Here is a 22,032-nt window from a genome sequence, read left to right on the forward strand (position 1 = left end):
TTGCGAAAGAGTTGCAGATGGCTGAGATGCTCTTCATGTGCTAATTTTACTTTATTTTATGGCATGAGTTTCAAGGCTGTTAACACTTCTTCAGCCAAGGACCACATCATTCTTTGACTATAAAGCACCTAGCACAGCCAAATCTTGGTCCAGCCTCCGGTTACACAAATCATGATAACATCTGATTGCATGCCTCTCCCTTTGTCACTGCCTCAGAGCGTCAGGTCAGAAAGTCAATCAGGGACCGAGTCACCTTTTGCATTGTCTATTGCAAGACTCTTGTCCCAAGTTCCTCTTCAAAACTAATAAAACATAATAATGTATAGAAAGTCTTTACTCGTACTGGTTTTTTTCCGTTTACTTTTACTATAAAAACTAAGCAAGATTACATATGATGATAATGATCATGAGATTAAGCGTAATTTTGAACATACATGAGGACAGTTTCTGATCACAATAAGGTGAAACATACTCTTTTTTTTCCTGCTGAGGCCTGTTTGCTCAGTGTCATTATTTACCTCTGGCTTTTCACAACCCTGCTGTGCTAATACTGTTTCAACAGAGATTTTTAACATTTAACGAAGGCACTGTGTTAGCTTTTAACCAACTGATATATTCTGCATTGCTGAACTTAATTTTTTGCTTTTGATTTTTTTCAGCCTAAGCATTACATTTCATTTCAACCAAGTCAGGCTCTGAATATCCCATATTTAAATACCTGCAAACTTTCTCCCGTGATCTCCACTTTGGGATAGTAAAGCAGCGCATGAAATGAGTGTTTCTGAAGTTTAGTGCTGAATGACACATTGAAAAATAAACAACCGACGGTGAGAGAAAGAAATGACACAGTGAGTGCTGTTTTAAGAAGAATTATCACTTTCAAGGGGAACAGGAGACACACAGGGACTGTGCCTGGCCCATGAGCATGGGAAAAACTCAAAGGAATTCCTTCGTGCACAGCCAGTGTAAGCCACAGCAATACCCTTTGTGTCTGGTTGCTCCTTGTAGGGGTAGGGTAGAGAAGCAGGGAAAATCCAGTGCATATATGTAGAGAGAGACACTGGTAGACACAAAAAAAAGAGATCCTCCTCAGAGGTTTTCGGAGTCCTATGGGTCCATGCTACTGCACTACCTAGATCAGAGCAATTGCCATCCCTTTACAGCAGGTGAATAAAGGAGAGACAGTGTTAAATTTTCTGGCATCTAGTTTAACACATCTTCCATCCTGGGACCCTAATTATATCCAGGTGGTGTCCAGGTGCAGGTGTCTGGACTATCTCCATTGGGCACATTTGCTTATGGAATAGTCTGGTTGGTGGGTTTTTTTGTTTTAGAAAAATGTGTTCTCCTGGCCATTCATTATGGGCTTCCACTCTTCCCAAAATTTCCCTGTGTCCCCAAACTGAGTAACAGCTAATCAAAGCCATAAATAAAAGAAGCCTGCTTTGACAACTGAGAACACTTCTAACATAATTTATACAATCTGCTTGGCCTCACTGATTTTTCCAAAATCCACAGCAAGGGTACATTTTAAAACATGCAATATTGTTCCTGAGAGGAATGTAGGTGGGCTTTTCTCTTTTTGTTCTTGAGACCACTGACTTTCACTATGAAATTTAAAAAATAACCAGAACTTTATAAGGCAGCTATATAGGAAGGAAGCCATAATAAGAAAGAAAGATGACACCAATATACAAGAAGAGCTTGAGGACAAATAAAATCACTGTTGGGGAACAAAGGCATTTTCCAACGTTCGGCCACTAAATTCCACCACCACATTTGGCTATGCCCAACAATCTCACTAAGGTTGTTCAAGAGTAAATACTGTCAGAATGGTTTTTACGGCAAACTATGACAGCCTAGGTATAGGTTAGCAACCAAATGCTTCTAATGGTAGTATGGTTTGACAATACCATTATCTGGGATGGCCAACAAGTGCCTTTATCCTCAGCAGCCTTCATTCAACAAACATGAGATGATCACAGTCTAGACTTGGTTTGGTTCATATTAAAGACACTATACAATACAGCTGACCACAAGAAATATTTTTTGCAAAGTTATTACAAAGTGTTTCAGCTTAAATTAAATGGGAAACAGAGCAAAAATATTTTTTTTAAGTAAGATCATTGATTTCAAAGAACAGGTGAGTCAAACTGAATATTGAATACAAAAAAAAAGTACAGCTTCCCTAAGATAAAGGTGACCAGCGTGCTCAAATAGGAAGGATGAGGAAATATCTTGCTTTAAGTTAAGAAAGCTCAGGTGATTTTTCAAGTCTGTTAGTAAATCTCTTCGATGAAGTAATCAAGTAGTGGGCAGTGCCATTGGACTGAGGAACAGCAAGGGTATGACCTGCAATTAAGAAGGTGAAAAAACTGACCCATATTTACAGGTCTATTAGAGCCACTTGAATAGCTTGCTAGGCTTTAAAATAGCATTCTGTGGGGAGTCTAATTAATGATGCAGAGGTAAAAGCAATATGGGATAAATTGCAACATGGGTTTATTAAAAGTAGACCTTGCCAGACATTCTCAATTTCTTCTTTTGAAAAGGTAACTATGAGGGCAGCAGGGGAGGTATTTCCAGTAAAAGTAGGGAAGCATTCATGTCTTTGTACGAGGCCCAGGTGATACCATATGGAAAACTGCATACAATCCTGGACACCCACATTTCAGGGAGGTACCTTCCAGCTGGAAGAGGCATAGAGAGGTCAGCGGGAAGGTTAGGAAAATGGATGTGAGATGTCTGGCTGTTCAGCCTAACAAGGGGTGGCGGGCTGGGGATGCGGCTGTGAGAAGCAGCCTGGGGAAAGGAGACCTATCTAAAACAAAAGACAACGCTGGCGCAGAACCTATGCATACAAAGTGGTCAAGAGTAAATTTAGGCTGGAAGGAAAATGAGCCGCAAAAGCTTTGCAGCTCCGGCAAAGGTTTCCAAGAAGAGCTGTGAGACAGAAAGCTAATTACATCTCAGGATGAGCAGTGGGTATTTGAGAATTTGTTAAGAAATACAGCAAAAAACTAGCATTACTACTGATTTTGCAAAATGGCAATTAAATGCAAGATTGCTTGAGAACCAATATAACTGGGTCATTTTAATACGTCACATAATTTGTATTCAAAAATTCCTGCATTTTAATGTCGATTAATATTATCTTGAAAATAATTTATCACCTGAATAAGTTAATAAAATTAGGAACGGAAATAAAGCCCGGCAGCAATACACAGTTATTGGTATAGGTATAGGCTGGGTGTTACTAGCCATTAACATTGTTTTCCCATGCGAGTAAGAGAAGATGCGAAGAGACCAATTCTGGTTCCAGTTAAATCAGTTGGACCAGAGTCAAACACTCCCCCACTCTTCGATTCAGTCCCCATCTGTAGCACTGTAACAGGGCATAGCATTTTCCATCAAAACTTTATTAAGACTGGCCAGGCTGTGAAAGAAATTGTGATGGCTCACAGTGCGCTGTAAGTGCACAAAATCTGGGAGACATTGACATGGTAAATGTAGGCAAAGCCCTGGAAAGAAGCAGAGGAAAAAGTTGTTTTCCTGTTATGTCCTCTACTACTTTTAATACTTGCCACCTTTAATGGCTGGTCTTCACTAGGCTACGTCTGGTTTTCACTAGACTTCTGATCTAGTTAAAGATGTCCCTGCTTACTGCAGGGGGTTGGACTAGATGACCTTTAAAGGTCCCTTCCAACCCAGCACATTCTATGATTCTATAATTCTATGATCATGTAACCAGTCAACAAAACAGGACCCGTCAGTGGTGGCCGGCAGGAGGTGAGGCGACAGGAGGTGTTGCTGGCTGCTCACAGGCTGCCCTGGACCCGTGACAGCCCATTTCCCCCTCCGATGGGGCAGCGTGCGGTGGGGAGGTACGTACCATGCTGTGGTGGATCCCACGCATAGCGATTCCCATGTCACTGCTTCAGAAACATTCCCTGCCAGTTAAAATTTGTCTTTCTTTAGAAGTCTTTTAAATAGGAAAACAATTGTGAATTGTAGCACTGTACTTTCTGTGCTTTCACTTACTATTCACTTCCTCAGAGAATCAAAAGGACTGATATAGAGAGAGAAACGACCCAAAAAACACGTAAAACTCGTTTACACATATAAAGTATTCTTTCTTGAACTAGATGACCTCCACAGGTCCCTTCCAACCAAAATTATTCTGCAATTCTATGAAGTGGTACCACTGGCCCCTTCAGCCTCTTCTCCCAGAGGATCACACTCACAGAAGCTGGAAACAACAGGGAGCAGGAGAGCTCCATTCACGGCTGGGTACAATCTACCTACAAGGGTGACACTGCAAAACCGAGCCATAAGAAAACTGCTTACTCCATCCCTAAACTCATGAATGTTTGGGGGAAAAAATTAAACTTAGGCTAACAGTCATTTCAGCGGCACAGATCACTTTGAGAGGGACATAATGTATAACCCAGTCAGCTTTGAAAGGTGCTGGTTTTGAAGCAATCTCTGCTGCACGAGGAAGACTTAAAATGTTTAAAATATCTGAGGGATGGCCTGCAAAGCTGCAGCTAAGCTGTGTTAAAGGTTTAAAGACAATTTATTATTTTTTACTGATCTAAATCCTTAAATCACCTTAAACTCTTAGCTCACCTAAGACTTTAAAATAAAAGACCTTAAACTCCCTGTGTCGCTGTATCAGGCATTAATCTCATCATATTTATGAAACTTAAGTATGTAAATAAAAGTATAAACTTTATATTATTAAAAAGTTGTGAGATTTTAGAAATGTCACAACTGAATGTGGCTCTCAGCTGACTTCACAAAGGCAGTCTGCGTTTGTGTAAAGCTTCAACCTTCAGAGACAGTTTACTCTCTGTATTGCAGACATCCCTTAAGTTTGGGCACCCTTCTTTGTCATTTATAAGTTGGGGATCACTATAAAAAAGGAGTAATAAAATGATACCATAGCATTCTTTTTTATGACTAAGGAATGCATCCCACAGTATTTGAAGCTTGTATGAATAACTGCACTCCATGATTTTCTTTTTCTTCAGTGGGTTTTAGTCACACATTACACCAGGGTCACCAACATTGTGAAATGTGAATAGGCTTGCAGCTAGTCTTCTGCTTTCTTTTTGAAATCTTACGTCATTTTCCAGAGAAACTTCACCTTCCCTACTCAGTGTTAAGTAGCTTCCTACCATATCTTCTGTTGTAAGTGAAGGGTAGCTTTGCTTCTTCTTTCTGTTCCTTTAACAAAACTACACAGATGGAGAGAGAATTTTGCTTTCCCCAGCACTGAAGAGATGTCCGGAGCAGTTAAGGATGAGAGAAGGAAAAGGAGGAAAGAAAAGAGGCTTTGAAGGACCAGCAGCTCCTGTTACTGGAGCCACCCTGAACATTGCAATGGTGGGGGAATTCATGGCTCAGCGGCGAAAAGGGACTGCGGCACCTTCATGCACCCAACAGTGCAGGGGTGATGGGGCAGCCTAAGGACCCAGGCAAAGTGTCTGCTAGGACAAAGGTCCTCCGTGCTGGCCCTCATTTCTTTGCTTCACCCTTCAAGCAAACACCTCAACTACACTCACTCTTGACCAGCAAGTAAACAGATTATAGGATGGAAACCTCCCAAGAAAGCATTGTAGCATTAATTTGAGGTATTAAAAAGGAGTGAGTACATTTTGGTAATAAACTGGAGCAGAAATTAAAAAAAAAAAGTTTGCAGGCAAAAAAAAATGAAGGTTGTTTTTTGGGGTTTTTTTTTTTGGCAAAGCCTGAAATTCAGTGCAAACCCAAAAGAATCAGAGGATGTTGCCCAGCTTTGAACCCACAAGCCCAAGGAAAATCATAAATTAGGCAAACCTGCCCTCAATGCCTGTTGGTCCATGCAATGATAATTGGAGCCCCTGCAGGCTGGGCCATGCAGGTCCCCCCTGCACAGAGTACCCAGCTCCTGAAAAGTGCCTCCTGGGCACAGTGCCATGTTGCCCACCTCACATCTCTGCCCTCCTCTCTCTGGGGCAGGACACGGCTTTCAAATTCGCCCCGGGGCTGTGGAGCCCTTTTTGCCTATTAGAAAAGCTAAATTGGATGCTAAGTGCCCTGACTGTCAGCAAAGCACAGCTGATGGCAAGAGCCACCAGGGCAGTCTGAAGCACAGCACCTCTCTGCAGGCTGCTGCCCCACCTCAGGCTTGACCAGCAGCCCTTCAGGTGCTATGGTGGCAGCTTTCCTTTCAATTAATAAATCTAAACTGGGAAGAGCCATGGAGAGGCAGGAATTATGCAGGGCGGTCAAAGGGGAGAAGGCAAAGGCTAATGGCCTGAAGTGAGAAAGAAAGACAACCCAAGATTAAAAGATCCTAACAGCAAAATCCGCCAAAATGCACCCACAGGAACTCTGACACTGGTGACTTGTGCTTTGGGAGGATGAAGGGGAGGAAGGAGAGGAGGCGATGGCCTATCTGAACACTCTGTGGCTTCAAGTGCAAGAAATAAACAGACTTGCTCCAGGAATACTAATCACTACAGAGAGACTTTGAGTTGCTCCAGTGCGTGTGAGGTAGACCCCTCTCCCTGGCCTGACCATAAAGCTGTGATATTATCAGCAGTGTGATATTATCAGCAGTGTGATAGTATCAGTCCAACTCACACTTTTCCCTCTCTGGATATTCCTTTACACAGCTGACATGTCAAAAATTAGAGAAACCTTTTTTTTAATCCCAGCAATCTAATAAGATACACCCATGTTACTAATATCCTTTTTAAAAGGCACTTAGCTAAAAACCTAGCAAATTTGGGGAAAAAAACCCAACAAAACAAACAACCAACAACAAAAAAAACCCCAACAACCAAAAAAACCCAACAAAGAGCCTATTTAACCTGTCAGATCTTTTCCCACCCAGAACTGGATATAACATAGCACCGAATCACACCTGTTGCTCTGCTGGTTCCCTTTCTTATGAAAAATACATTCAAAGTCGTCAGCTGGATCTCACTGTGGTAATTGATTCAGCTGATCTTCAGACAGTCCTTTCTAGCATCTCAGAATATATGTGAGAAGAGACATTCAGTTACGGCTCAAGGTATTTCTCAAAATCAGAGGGTTTTACCTATTTGATGTTTTAATAGGCAACTAATTACTCCTCCTCACATCCTCCATTTGGTTCAGGGCTTTCCTTTCTACCTTTCAAGACCTGTGTGGTCCAAACAGAAGTATGGCAATTCAACACGTTGCATTTGGATATGCCAGTAGTCTGTGTATGCTAGTCTATGTGTCTTTTATTCTATGTGTATTTTATTATACAAAATGCACAATCACTCCTTAAATTGAGCTATAATTTTAGTGCCGTTCCCCTCCCACCTCACATCACCACCAGAAGCCTGAAGTCCCATCAGCATGAGTGTCAGTAAAACCATCGATTTCAGCCTGTGAGCCAAATCAAATTAGACATGAGTTTTTCCCTAATAAGCTCTGCCCTGGTCAGCAAGGGACCGGAAGAAACCTCCTTAGCTCCATCTGAAAACTCATTGCCCTCTCCAAGTTGGTCATGGGTTTATTCTGTATTTTGAATGACAAAGCAACCCCTCAGCTCAGCTAATACCTTGGCGATTTGCTCTTCACACTAGCTCCCCAATGGAGTTCAGGTCCCTCTTTTAAGGCTCAAAAGCTGAAATAAGTTTAATCCTAACCTTCTGCTTTTCCTCCCTGTGTAGATGTGCCCTCCCACAATACCAAGGAGCAACAAATCTAGTGACCTCACAAGAAATAACTTGCACAGAGACCAAGGCCGAAGCTCTGGACATGGCAAGAATCTCTGAAGGAAATTAAAGCACCGTTTTCCTCCAGTTTTGGTTTAAACTCTCCTTTCTTCATTCTCTTACACGCACAGATTTAAATAGCAAGGAATACATAAACCTGCATGCTAGATGGGAGGAATATTTAAAAAGATAATATTGCCATTCTTCATCAAGAAAAAAATAAGACATTTACACACAGCTCCTCAAAGGACCCTGTTTCCAGTTCCTCCAACATGGTGGAGAGGAAGGGTACAACACTAGGTGGAAGGTTGTAAAAGGAGGTGAGCCAGAGGCCAACACTGTTCGCTCTCTATCAGGCTACACCTCGCCCGGTGGTCTGGTGCAAAGGGACCGCTGCCCAGGCAGAACACGGCAAAGGAAACCTGATGTATCATAATGAAAAAAATTAACCAGGGCATTGTGACATTAACCAGCGTGAACAACTCGCCAACAGAGAACAGAAAAGAAACAGTGTGCCCATCCGTATAACACGAGAAAAGCCAGGCAACGAGTTAACCTGAAATAGCAAAAGTAGAACAGGTTGAAAAATGATTGATCCGCGCACACCAGAAATTATTACTGAAATATAATACAAATAATGCAGACAGTTAAACTTCAGAGGCCGTACCCATTAACTTCCATGGCATTATTCCAGAAATTAATTTGGCTCATGTACTGTAGTGCAGGCATTTGCACTGATGTACTGTCTTTGTATTTACTTGAGGACTGACTCTACTTGCAGTCAGCTGTCAAAAGCGGCAGAATCAGTTGAATGTAAACGTCTCAGCAGGGAACTCCACTAATTTTGACATTTACAGACAGTTTACCCAATACAGAGGACTTGAGACAGACCCTTAGCACACCAGGGAAAGCAGTACAACTGAGATCTGTCCTGCTAGGGAAGTCCTCCATCTGAGGGACGGAGAGCAGATCCCCTTGAAGTTCTCCACCATACAGATCAAGCAAGGTCCTACTCCATTCTAGTTTGGCATAACTTTGCTAAAGTTGCTGGAGGTTTTCCAAGAGAGCCAAGCTAAAACTCTGATCTGTAGAAAACGACTGAGAAAACTATCCAAGTACTCATACCCAAAGCTGCAGCTTCATCATTACTTTAAGCTGACCCAAAAGTAAGCTGCTGACAAAGCGAGAGGTCTCACCTCTTCTGTTAGACCCGCAGCTAGCAATTCTGTGCTTGTGTGGTAAACTAGATAAGGTACTCGCCCTAAACTAACCAACCAAACTGAAAAACGGTTACTTGTCACCTAGATCAGCCCCTAGATGGAATTTCCTGCGCAGCTGCACAAGCCCTCAGCCAGGGTGGGAGCGGGGCAGGATGGCGGGGCCAGGGGCAGAAGCAGCGGCAGGAAGGGTAGGAGAGACGGACAGACGACTGGTTTAGCAGCGGTCCTCAATTAGAATGGCCTTAAAGCAATCATGAGAACAAAGCCTTTTATATGACGGGAGATAAAACGTTTTTTCAATGAGCCAAGACCGAGGACCTGCTCTCAGCTCGGTATGACTCTCCCTTCTTTTCCATGGGAGATTTAAGGCAAGGCTCTGTTTTAAATGCAGAGCACGGGATGATTTCTACACAGGGCAACTCAGGAAGAAGTCCTGCGCTGACTTTATTATTATCTGTATGACTAAAGCCTCCCTTTCTTTGCCAAGGTAGTAAGCCCTACCCCTAATCTTTTCTGCAGCAGAGTAAATATTAGATGTAATACAACAGATCCGGTGGCGTTTCTAGCAGAAAGGTGCTGGTGTCATATCATGCAGGATTGTACATACAAATGACACCTTTTGAAAAACCCACGGATTTGCAAGGTTTAAAAATACCGTGTAGCACTAGTGACATCTGCAGGTGCACGTTGGTTGGAACAGCGAGAGGAAAAATGCCAAAAAATGAGACTTCTATGAGAGCTATCATAAGGAAAACCAGCGGATGCACTCACAGCCCCCGCCTTTACAGGCAAAGCCAGGGATGAACAGGCCCTCTCAACTGCTGTCCTAAGGGATTAAGTCAGACCCCTCCTCTAAATCATGCTCTGGAGGAACTTCTCATTTTGTTGGCAATACAGGTGGTGGGGGAAACCTGGCCTCCTGTTTTAAAAGGCACCTGCACAGCAGCGTGGCTGTCCTCCTTCCTAGGAGCGAGAAATAAAAGCATGAATCTTCAAGGGGGAGGTTGTGTTGCTTCCGCGGTCAGACCTAGGTAGGGTGACCAAAAGACACCAGGGTGAAGAAGACAAACACAAATCATTGCACCATGTCCTACAGAAAATGAGGGAAAGGGAACAGCTGATTTTAAATGTTTCCACAGCTCAAGAGAGAGTGCATCAGTGAAGAGTCGCTATTGGTTATATTGAGTCTTGTTGCGACTGATAGGTCTAACGAATGCTCTTCTTTAAAGATAGAGTGATAAGCGAGAGTTCCTACCAAATAAAATGCATACTCAAGATAAAAACTTTTGGCAGAGTTGTTTAGCAAGGAGAGAAAATGAGTGAGCAAGTATGCACACGAGTGAAGATCAGAGCATTGCGCAAACACTTGAAGGCAAGAAACTTTGATCCATCTTGAAGTACAGTAGCCAGATTCTGAAAAAAAGGGCCGGAGGGGAAAAGCCTTGAGAAGGCATTACATAGATTTGGTGATATAAGGGAAGAGACAGTCTGCTTTTTTCATTTCCCCTCCATTCAAGAAAACGATCCCCTCCGCACGGTAAAAAATTGAGCTTCACCTTCATCTTCTTTCATTATGTGATGCTGTTCCAGTTTCTCCATACACAAATCCAGCCACTCTACTTTGTAACACTTCACCCTATTTACACTAGGAAAGCTATTTGTAACTCACTTCATTAACACTGCTGTTAAAACAGTGTTATTAAACTAAATGCATGCAGGTACAAAACAAGATCAAAGAGGAATTGGATTTTTCTGGTCTGGATACATCTGTTGTGTTTCTTTGCTTAAAATGTCTTCATTTCTAATCTTGGTCGATTTTTTTTTTAAACACTTTCTCTTAAATAAAAATTTTGCATTTTACATCATGTTTAATCCAAGTTCTCAAAACCCTTACAAAGTGTTATGCCAGAACCTCCACACCATCAAAGGGAATCAGCTAGGATGGTTTATACTTGTTAGGAACACAGGTTGCTACGTTTTGGCATTTGTGAGATAAGGCGGCACTGTCATTTTAGAAATACCGGGGATGACACCTGTTCTGAAGTGATGATACACAAGAACCCTGTGTTCTACCCCAAAATTACAGCAGCACCCTAACAGCAGGTAGGCAATGAATGGTGAAGTTTGTATAATGTAAGGAGCGGTATATATGGTTGTGTTAGACTGCTAACATGTTAACAACAACAGGTTTTACTCAGGGAATATTCAATTTCTGTGTAGAACTCTTAAAAAAAGATATTTTTGCAGTACAGGAAATGAGAAAGAAAACAGTAACGTAAATGAGAACAGCAATCAGATCTATGATATGTTTAGTGAAAAGCTGTACCAATATGGCCGGGGAACTGTTGAGGAGGGCACACAGAAATATGGGCCATAGCAAATCTATAGGCACTACAACAGTATGGAGGAACATGAACTACCTGATGCAAAATGGGAAACCAGGCACTACAAGGAATACGAGAAATGTGGTGAGGCTGCAAGGAAAAAAAACAGCACTGAAGGATGCAATTGAAGGGAAAAACTGATATAACAATAAAGTATTAGGATAGCACTGATAAAAATAATAAAAGAAACGTGTGGGATCTGGAGTTGTTTTGGGGGAAGATGGACAAGATACCTTCGGCAGATAGAGCTGGGAATCTCCTGGGGAGCCCCTGATCAGACTGGATTTGCTTGGGAATCACTTGTGTGATTTCTTTCTTCCACTTTGGAAGACTTCAGCTCCCCAGGTATGACTGTGGGGGATCACAACACAAACATGAGATGACAAGCTGGGTCCAAGGCCAATCTCAAAGTCCAGTTAAAACCTCCAAAAAATGCCAAAGGCAGAGCTGAGAGCAGCCTACAGGCACTGATGTAGCTCAGGCCAGGACCACCCCAGTCTAACAGTGCTCCAGGGCCTAAAGCTCATGTCAGGAGTGGGGGTCCAGGTGAGGTTGGTCATGGCAGTTGAGGCCTATTGGGTGCCCACAAGGTCCTCACACAAATAGCAATAAGACTCAATTGTTCTTGACTAGGATTTGTTCAACAAGACGTCCTTCCCTTCATCAGTTCTTTTGGTTAGAGACCAAAGATTTTTTTATGAAGGATTATGCTGTTGTTCAGTAATGAAACTAAAACGCCATGTTTTCAGAAGCCAGACATATTCCTCAAAAAAAACACATGACACTCTTTTATTCAGCTCCAGCTTTTGCTTTTTAACACAACTGAATTTTGTTTATAAAAGCTTTTTCTTCACACATTTTCATAGACATTTTCAAGTAAATTCTGTACTTCAAAGGCAAGTTTTACTTTGGTATTTTGAAACAACTTTGTTGGGTTTTTTTTAATGTCTAGGAAAGACAGGAAGTTGTCTGGTCACTCTCACTTACACAATAATGCATATGTGAAAAAGCCCATATGGTTCTGTCAATCCAAGGGAAAAGTGAAATTTGCATCTGACAGAGCTATCACGTTTCCCTCTAATCAGCACCCGTACTGATGCCTTTCATCAGCACGGACCCCGTGCCATGGCTTGCAGGACCTGTACTGACCATGAGTTTCAGAGCAGGTGTAGGGAGAATTTCATGTCATCGACGCTTAGGGCAGTAATGCAGCTCACTTGTGCAACTTCCATGGGGACCCTTGGTCCAGAAGAATATTCTTGGGCTAAACCCTCCCTCTGACAGTTCCCAATATTTCTGCTGTCTGGCTGAAGGATGAGGAATACAATGTAGAGAGATCCTGTGTCTTTCTCTATTGGAAATAACATCTACATCAGAAGAATAGAGACTAATTTACCCCCTCGCCTAAACCACTCAATTTTTCTTGCCCAACAGCTTCTTTAGTATTCCTCTATCCTACAAACAACAGCTCACAAAAAGTGAGGAAGACAAGCGACCAGATTCTCAATTTATTTGCCAGTACAGTTGCAAAGGGTGCCAGAAATAAGCCAGAGGGATTAATGAAATATCTACCCATGCCCTTAAACCCAAGTTTTCATCAAGAAGCACTGTCCAGTTAGAGTAATTATTCTGGCAACTTCTAACTTGTCAAGTAAGCTCGAATAGAGGCAGCGTTAGATGCTCCACTGCCCCTCAGAGGAGCTAGGCTTGTGCTCAGTTATCTTCTATCAACTAACTTCAGCTTGCTTTTCCTAGGCCTTGCACAGGGCACTGATGCAGACTTCATGAGGCCTCAGGCTGCTTAAAAATAAGTCCCGGTTGATACCAGCATTCAGCCCTTGTTCTGGCCTGTACCAACCAGTTGTGGCAGAGACCAGGCTGGTATGAGAAGCAAACAAAAGATGGGAGCAAGGAAGAGGAAGAAAAACAAAAGTAAAAAACAAAGCATGTCATAGTTATAAGAGTATGTGTCCTTATCTGCCCATGGCAATGGCTTAATTTCATAGATAGCCTTTTGATAAGCTAACCAGAATGAGATCTCTAACTCCATATTGCTAACACTATCAAAAGTATGTCTTATAAAGCATTAAGGAGCCATTTGCTTTTAAAGCTGACACAAAAGGATTTGTTTGCCCATGTTCGACATTACTGACTTTACAACTTGCATTTTAAAAGAATGACAAAAGCTTTGCAGGGTAAAAGACTGGTACGCACTGTGCTTAAAGAAAACAGATGGGTGTAGTGGGCACTTGTGTTTTGTGTTCTGACCTCTTTGGATTTATCTGTTGACTTTTAGCAGTAATTACAAGCCCAACGCATTGGCCAAGATCCTATAATGCCCAGTGCTGTTTAGGCATCAACTAAAAAGATTACACCTAGTCTAAAGAGCAAACAAGAACTGTATTCAGAAAATGCTGGAGAGAAGGTAGAAAAGCCAATATGCTTTTGTAAACATCTCAGTTACACCATAGTCTTTGTAAATTTACATTTTAGCCTCTGTTAGTTCAAAAAGAAATGTAACAGAAAGAAAAAAAAAAATCAAAGGAAACGGTAATGGGCCAGAGTCTGTAGAAGGAATAAACTTTTCACTTCAACAGCTGGGTGTGACAGTGGAAAAAGATCAGGCTGGGCTGGGTAATCACCTGATCTGTCTGAAGACGATGTCAACAGAAGTACATCTTCTTGCTGTATTTGTCATAATGCAGCTTTTTATAAGTGAGTACACAAACAAGGGCTGTGTCCCTGGCCACTCTTCTCCTGACACTGAACTGGCATTCGTGTTTCCACGTGCATGTATCAGAATGACCCTTCTTCCTCAGCACTTCACACCTGAATCTTGGGCAAGTTTATTCCCAAAAGGCTGACTGCCAATCAGTGTTTCCTAGCATTTAAAAAACTCTAAAAATATCAAAACTGGGATTATTCCTTTCAAGTTGTTTTTTTGGTTTGTTTTTTTTTTAAAGTTACGTTACTACTTTCACGCATTCTTTGCATTACATTGTTTTCAGTTCATTTGTTGTATCCCATGGTTAACATCTTCAACAAAGCTCTATTTCAAAAACAGGTCTTTGAAGTAGTTTCTATTGACTCTTACAGCTCTCAGCTCATGTTTGAGAGACAGCACTTCCTACATTACTGAATACATGTGTAATTTGTGTAAGTAAGTGAGTTTAAATTGTCATATAGTATAGCAAACCAAATAACTGTGATTAAGTGGTAGTTCAGACCAGAAGGATAACATTCAGATGAGTGTTCAGTAAAATATACTAATATACTGTATGAATATACACTAAATAAAATTGGAAGATAAAAGAGACATCCACTACCTCTCATGTTTCTTTAGTATTTATTCTTCCATTAATTTGCTAACCTTATACTTACTGACAGTGTGATGAAAAGAAACTATTTGTATTTTAAAGAGTTACACCTGTTTATTTAGTAAGGAATCTAGTACCCGGTAATTCCAGAGTTGTGCAACTAAATAACCCTTAACAGTTTGGAGAAGATGACCTCCATGCTGTCTCAGCTAAGGCACCACACACAGTATAGGTAGTCATCAAGGTCGGTCATTTTCCTGTGTCATGCAGCAAACCAAACACAGCCTTACACCATGTGTAAGAAATTCACCCATTTATCATAACCTCCAACAAAGGGCTTGTAACAGAAATAGAATCATGAATCATAGAATGGTTTGGGTTGGAAGGGACCTTGAAGATCATCCAGTTCCAACCCCCTGCCATGGGCAGGGACACCTCCCACTAGACCAGGCTGCTCAAAGCCCCATCCAGCCTGGCCTTGAACACTTCCAGGGATGGGGCATCCACAACTTCCCTGGGCAACCTGTTCCAGTGCCTCACCACCCTCACAGTGAAAAATTTCTTCCTAATATCTAGTCTAAATCTACCCTCTTCTAGTTTGAAGCCATTACCCTTCGTCCTATCGCTACATGCCCTTGTAAAAAGTCCCTCTCCATCCTGTAGGCCCCCTTCAGATACTGGAAGGCTGCTATAAGGTCTCCCCGGAGCCTTCTCTTCTCCAGGCTGAGGAACCCCAACTCTCTCAGCCTCAGAAGTACAGAAGAGGACAAATGAGATATAATATTCACATTTAGCCTGTTTCTCAATTATTCAAAGTACTTGCCCACTGGGATGCTGAACTGAATCGGGATTTTCTTTGCTGTGGAGTAGAGCTGGTCCCTGTGCATTACATCATATTTGGAAGTGGGCAGGGCTTGTAAGACCAGCATTTTTCACAGTGCGAGTTAGAGCTTCGCTCGGAGTTACAAAAGGATTCAGAGGGTGCTATGCAGCGTTAGAGACACTCGGACTGCTGCACACATTCTCCTCTGCGCCAGCAGCAGCATATTTTTTCCCTCATGGACTAAGAACAAATACTACTTTTTTCTATGATCTCTCAAAACTATAGCCACAGAAGGCTTGTTTCTTGAAGAATAGCTGGAGATGCACATAAACGCATCTAAATTCTCTACTGCTGCCTCTGAGCAAGTAGACGGGTTAATGCCCTTCTGCAAAGAACACCACTTCAGTTTTTAAAAGTAGTCCCTGTGTTCCACTGATGTTGGAACATCCTTAGCGAATGGAAGTAATCCTGCTATGTGCCTGACAACTAAAGTCATAACTTAACTGGATGTTTTACGGTAAGGAAAAAAATGCTTCTGAATGCAGTACAAACTGTTCAAAAGAAACAGAATAGAGAAGATGATACTAACTTTAGAATACTATTGACCTTATGGCAAATACCCACCTTTACTGTATTTTTAACTAATACTACCCATGAACACAAAGACATGCTGCACTGCAATTGAAGATAGTATCTTCAACAACCAGAATGAAGATAATGTGGATAGACTGCTAGGGGAAGTCAGACAGAGGCAATATGCTTTATCTGGCCAATTGAAATAGCTGGAAAAAAGTACACAAACTTTCGGCATGTGTGTTTGTCTGAAGGACAACATATATTGTGGAAAGCTTATCTAGGCTTTCTAACTGGGCTAATCTCCTGGAAGAGACTAACTCTAATTTCCAACTGCAGCTACGTACATCCCTCGTCCAGCTGCTCTTGAGCCTTTTTTTTTTTTTCCTTCTAAAAAGAGCCTGATCTCAATGTTGCAAACTTTTTGGGACATAATATTTTCATGAAAGCCATTCGAAATTTATCATGACAGAGAGGATAGAGAAATGGATTCAGAGAGGAATTGAGCCACAAAAGCCAAAAGGTTATTTCATACAAGGAGTTGTGAACACAAGTTCCTTTGCAGGCCCCACGAATAATCATTAGTAAAGTGTATGGGGCCCAGCAAATGGCAAACACACATACAATTATGGCAAGTGACTTCGCTATTTTCTTGTCCTGCTGCAGTTTTGATCTGGTCTTTGTACAGAAAGAAACAGAGAAGTCATTCGCTGGGGTTACAGAACTGCTTCTGGATGGAGATGAGCTCTCAGCTGCCAAAGAGTCTTTCTTTGGCCTCATGGTGGAAGAAACACTGTCCTCTCTTTCCAATGAAGGAGAAACCACTCCTAGCCTCAGCAAGAAGCAAAATCTCCAGGACAGGCTGTCACTCTTTGGAGGCTCACAGTCCTGTGTGCTGCCGAGCTGCTGGCGCCTCCGGATGTTGTGGAAGATGTGCACGTTGAAGTAGGTCACTGAGAGCAGCGGCACAAAGAACTCCAGGGTGGATGCACAAAGGAGGAAGTACCAGTTGTGGAAGAACTCAGCGTAGCACTGATCTGCCGGTACCACGCTGTGTCCAGCCACATGCTCCCAAAAAAGAATTGCCGGGCAGTAGAGGAGGAAGGCAAAGACCCAGATGGCCACCATCTTGATGACAGGGTTGGACGTTATTCCCTGCTGGGCTCTGTAAGATACCTGTGAAGGAAAAAAAGAAAAAGGTCACTCCTGTAAAGACAGAGTTTGGAACAAATAGAAGTAACAGGAGAAGAACTTAGCAGAGTGCTTGGTAATTTAGAGCTACAGCCATGCTGATCAGCTGAAGCTCACCCAAGTGTGTTTAATTCATTGATGTTGACATAACGTAGGGGTGTCTCTCTACAGGTTAATGTAACTGTGCTAGGGTCCTGGTCCATGGATGAAACATGATCATCCATCAGTACCTAGTAATTGGTATGCCTTTTTTGAGACATCTGTGGTCGGAAGTGCCAGAGTAATTAGTATTTTATAGCTGTTCAGAGCATGACGCCCATTCACTGACAACTGTGCTGCTTTTTACAGCATTTTACAAGCTAATAGGACTTTATGCGTCACAGTGGTCAACAGAATACATGTCGCACATATATTTAACACCCATCTTTGAGAAAATTGTTTATTGCACACTTCATGAGGAGGTAGGAGAGATTCCAGCTCTGCTATGCAGCCTTTAGCTGATGAAACCTTCTCCCCCCTCCAGGGCCAGTACATATTTTCCACTATACGTTGCAGAACAGACAGTTATCTTGTAGCTTACATCCTGCTCCATCCCTTTCACAGGGTGACAGGGTGAGTATGTAATTCTGGGAGATTAGCTTTCCAATTGGAAAAAAAAAAAAAAAGTATGAGTTAATTTCAATAAAGACCATCATACAAATGTCCATGGGTCTTAATTAAATTTGCACAGGTGGTGTGAATTTTGCACTTTGTAAATGCTGAGTCTTTGGCTTTCCAGTGTAATGCTTCTTATGTGCAAAATGTTTTAGTGTTTGATTTACCATATTTTTTCCTTTAAATAAAATAAAATAGCATAAAATAATAAAATGTAATAAAAAGGCAAGTACAATATGTAAAATTAATTATAATTGACAAAAATAAAACTGAAATTCTATCATATGGCATTCTGTTGACATTCTCATACATCATGAAAGAGCTGGAACCTTTAGCTCTCCTTGACATTTCCCTGCCACTTGAGCTAACAGAGTGACTAGTGAGAAATTCTGGTCTCCATCCTTAGCAGGAACCAAGACATGCATGGTGGGTAAGATGCTCTGCAGAGAGCAGAGACATAGAGTGCGTCTGAAGTTTGGATTCTGCCCCAGGCATCGAGAGGAGTTTATTGCTGCATGTCCGCAGGCAGTCCCTGCAATCTGCCCTTTGTCCCGCTCTCTTCCCTGTTTGCTCTTGCTCCCAGTCTTCTCCAGGAACATTTGGGGCCACGTCTCAGGCCTAGACATCCTCCCCAGTGTCCTTCACCTCACTGCCCTAGCCCCACTGCCTTTTCCTCGCATGCCTGATTTTAGGTCCAAACCCAAATCCAGGTTATTTCAAATTTCCTCTTTCCTTTCCCGCTTTTCACCAGCCTCCTGCCCTACCCTTTTCACCCCTCAGCTTGCTTTCCTTAAAACAGAAGCACAAGAGCAACCTGCAGCAGAAATTGTGAGAAAAGTCCTGTTTGACCAGCTCTGGGCTGGAATATGCTAAATGCAGAGTATTCACCACATCTAGCTGCAAATACCTAATAATTTCCACATGCCAGCACATTTTTGAGGGATATTATCTTGATTAAATTTGGGCTTCTACTCACCAACATGGCGAAGGTTGGAGAGTATAATCCACCAACGCTCTTGCGACAAAATCAGAGAAGTTATAAACAGAGTACTTACAGCTTTAGTAACTGACAGGAAACGGTCATAGCTGATAAGAACAATGTTAAATACTGAAGCTGTGCACAGGAGATAGTCCAGAGCCAGCCAGAGCTTGCAGATGCCTCTTCCCAAGTGCCATTTCCCCGTCAGGCTGTAAGGGATGTAGATAGGTATGCAGAACGCACCTATGGAAAGCAACCACAGGGACACCACGTGGTTCATACGGATTGCAAACAGTACTCCTGGAAGCAGAGAGAGACACTAGTCTGATGTTTGGCCAAAAAAACCCTAAATCTATAAAGGTGAATGTGTAATTTATATACCTAAATTCTTACATTCTCATGAAATCCGACGGTGACTTTGTATGTATTAGATGTTAATCTATTTGGGTATGCTGATTGTTGGGAACAAGCTCAGGGCAAATCAGCAAAGAAGGATCTGCTTAAGAAGAAAACTGCAGTCTAACCAACTTACGGTCTCTAAAGATATATAATCAGTGCTGCAGCATAAATGCACTGTGGTTGGATTCTGACATGTAACCTCATCACTGTTTCTCCTGTAGTCTTTTATCTGTGTTAGAGTTTTCCCCCAAACACATCTAAAGATGTTGCTAATGTCTGTTATTGATTTAAGATTAGTTAGCATTTGTAATCTAGAGGCAATATATTGGACAGTCTGAGTGGTACCTGGAAACCTCTTCTACCAAAATCAGAGCAGTCACAGCAGAGGTATGAAACCCTCTCCCACTTTAAAAATGTGTTTTAAACTCGTGCTGGTTCTCCAGCTGAGATTAACTCCAGAACTATCTTTTGGTTTCTTCCATTTGCTTTTTCCTCAAAAAGGCCTTCCACTGAAGTACTTTTATAAGAAAGTCATGTTTGTGTTTTATTTTTAAGCCAGCAACTTCATTTTACCACTAATATTCTTCCAAAAGCATGGTGCAATGTCTGATGCTACATTCCTGAAAACGCTGATCAACTAGAGACAAATATCAAACTATACGCAGCTTCAAGATCCATTTTAAACTCTTCAGATTATTCTTTTTCAGTATGTCCACCAAGATCCTAGACTTGAACGTGTCCAGGCTGATGTGGCCCACTGACAATAAACCTCCGGGCAATGAGCTGACAGATTGTTATCAACAGGCAAACGCACACAGCACTTTGAATACTGATGGCTTGCTTTAACATATATCTTAAGTACAAGCAGCATCACTTCTGTACAAAATACTCATTTTTCAGAGTTCTTGATGACAGCTACTGCTCTCATCAGCTTCAGCGGGATCAATGTTTGGCACCATGTCAAAAAGTAATGACTGCTCTTAGCTATAGATACAAATACAGACGCAAGAACCAGGTTCTAAGCATTTATATTTGAAGCTGTTCTCATTTTTAATAATTAGAGGTTGCAAAAGCATGAGTCATATGCCTGGAAAGATTCCAGACTTCTAAGAAATTAAAAAAATACCACAGCAGCTTCAGAAAATAAAGCATTTTCTGACTGATCCTAGAGACATGATCTATAGGCCAACATAATACCGATATCAATCATTTCCTCTTGGCTGATTTAAGATTTCATGAGGCACCAGCCGCAAATAAGAACTGATGTAGAAGGCAGATATTTAAATCTCTTGTTTAAACTGTAAGATATGAGGAGAAACAGAATTTTGCAGAAGACCTGAGCAATGAAATGGCAGCTCTAGCAAATTGTCTGCCTGGAGCTGGACAGCAAAGGCTCCAGCACACGTATGGTTTGGTTTCCAAACCCATGGGGTGAGCCCCAGAATTAGGCATCAACCATTATAAATGGCATAAATGAAGGAAAATCTTAAAGGCTAAACTCACACACTTCGCTGCACAGCACTGACAAAGGAGCAGCGTGTAGGAGGGACAGTACTGCCAGAAGCGCAGTAGGTCAATGAGTGCTATTTCCCTCCTCACGGTTTAGTGAATATCGGTCTCTGTGACTGTCCCGAAGAGAGAGCACTTGTGTGCAGAAATACCTCCTCGCTAGCCTCAAGTCAAGATGTTTGGAGGAACATCTTCCACAGGACCATGGTTTTGTCTGGCTTTCTGTGCTGCACGGGCTGTTTCCCTGCCCTGAGCCCTGAGGGACTGATGCACCAGGCGTTCACGCCTCCCACCTCCTCGCCTGTCATCACCCACCAGGGCTGGATCCGTGGCACCTCCAGGGACCAACTCTCCTGGACCTCTGCAATGACACTATGGGAAGAGGGGACTAAAAACCTATGGGAAGTTGCCAGCAGGCTGTTGCTGGCATCAGGAAAGCCATCTGATCTACAGCATGCATTGAGTGGAAGCCAGTAAAAAAGTCATAGTGGTAAAGTGTAACACACTCATAAGTCATTAGTACTAATTAATTTACCTGGCTATGCCACAGAGAGCTGTATAAGAAAACAGTTACCCTGTCAAATATGAGGATGTTCTGAAGTGTGTGATCTTTCAGGAGGAAGAAAGGGAAGTCATAAACAATAGCAAACAACTTTCTTTCAGTTAGTATTCATGTACAATAGTTGCTCCTTTTTCCTGAAGCAACATTGAAAGTATTTATATGGAAAAAGGATGCATTTCTCATTATAACATATTTTGAGACATAACAGGCTGCTAAAACGCTTAATGCAGTTTCCACCATTCCTTACCCTTCCCCTAGAGACACAGCTGGGAAATAGTTCCCTCAGAAGAAACCACCCACCAACAGAAAGCCCCCTCACTTCTCCTAAGATTCCTAGGAAACAAACAGTACACGCCTCCACGGCTGCGACTTACCCACTGCAAAGTCAGAAATGGCGAGATTGAGAAAGTAATAGTTACTCCGATGCCTGAGGCTTCTGTCCATGATGAAAGCAAGGATCACCAAGACGTTCCCGAGGATGGTGACCAGAGCTAGCAACACCATGAGGAAGGCCAGCAGCACCAACACGCCCAGTGAAAACTCGGAGCTCGGCGACTGTGTGGAGAAAGTCTCATTAAATGCTCCAGCCACATGCGGAGTTTCGGCAGTGCTGTTGTCCATGTCGCGTATCCAGGTCAGTTCAGTCTGGGAAAAAAATCTCATCTGGCAGAGTTATCCAAAA

General features: G+C 42.2%; 1 protein-coding gene across 1 annotated transcript; it reads right to left on the minus strand.

Annotated features, from left to right (window-relative positions):
* Positions 1 to 12,148: 12,148 nt before the first annotated feature.
* On the minus strand, positions 12,149 to 22,013 carry LOC128905081 (histamine H3 receptor-like). Its single transcript, XM_054190558.1, has 3 exons — positions 21,725 to 22,013; positions 18,957 to 19,123; positions 12,149 to 17,232 (listed from the first exon to the last, which is right to left on the minus strand). Exons 1-3 carry the CDS (start codon positions 22,011 to 22,013, stop codon positions 16,447 to 16,449), a joined length of 1,242 nt encoding a protein of 413 aa, XP_054046533.1. The 3' UTR covers positions 12,149 to 16,446.
* Between the last annotated feature and the right edge of the window lie 19 nt (positions 22,014 to 22,032).

The sequence above is a fragment of the Rissa tridactyla genome, chromosome 2, assembly GCF_028500815.1.
Source record: "Rissa tridactyla isolate bRisTri1 chromosome 2, bRisTri1.patW.cur.20221130, whole genome shotgun sequence".
In the NCBI taxonomy this organism is placed as follows: domain Eukaryota; kingdom Metazoa; phylum Chordata; class Aves; order Charadriiformes; family Laridae; genus Rissa; species Rissa tridactyla.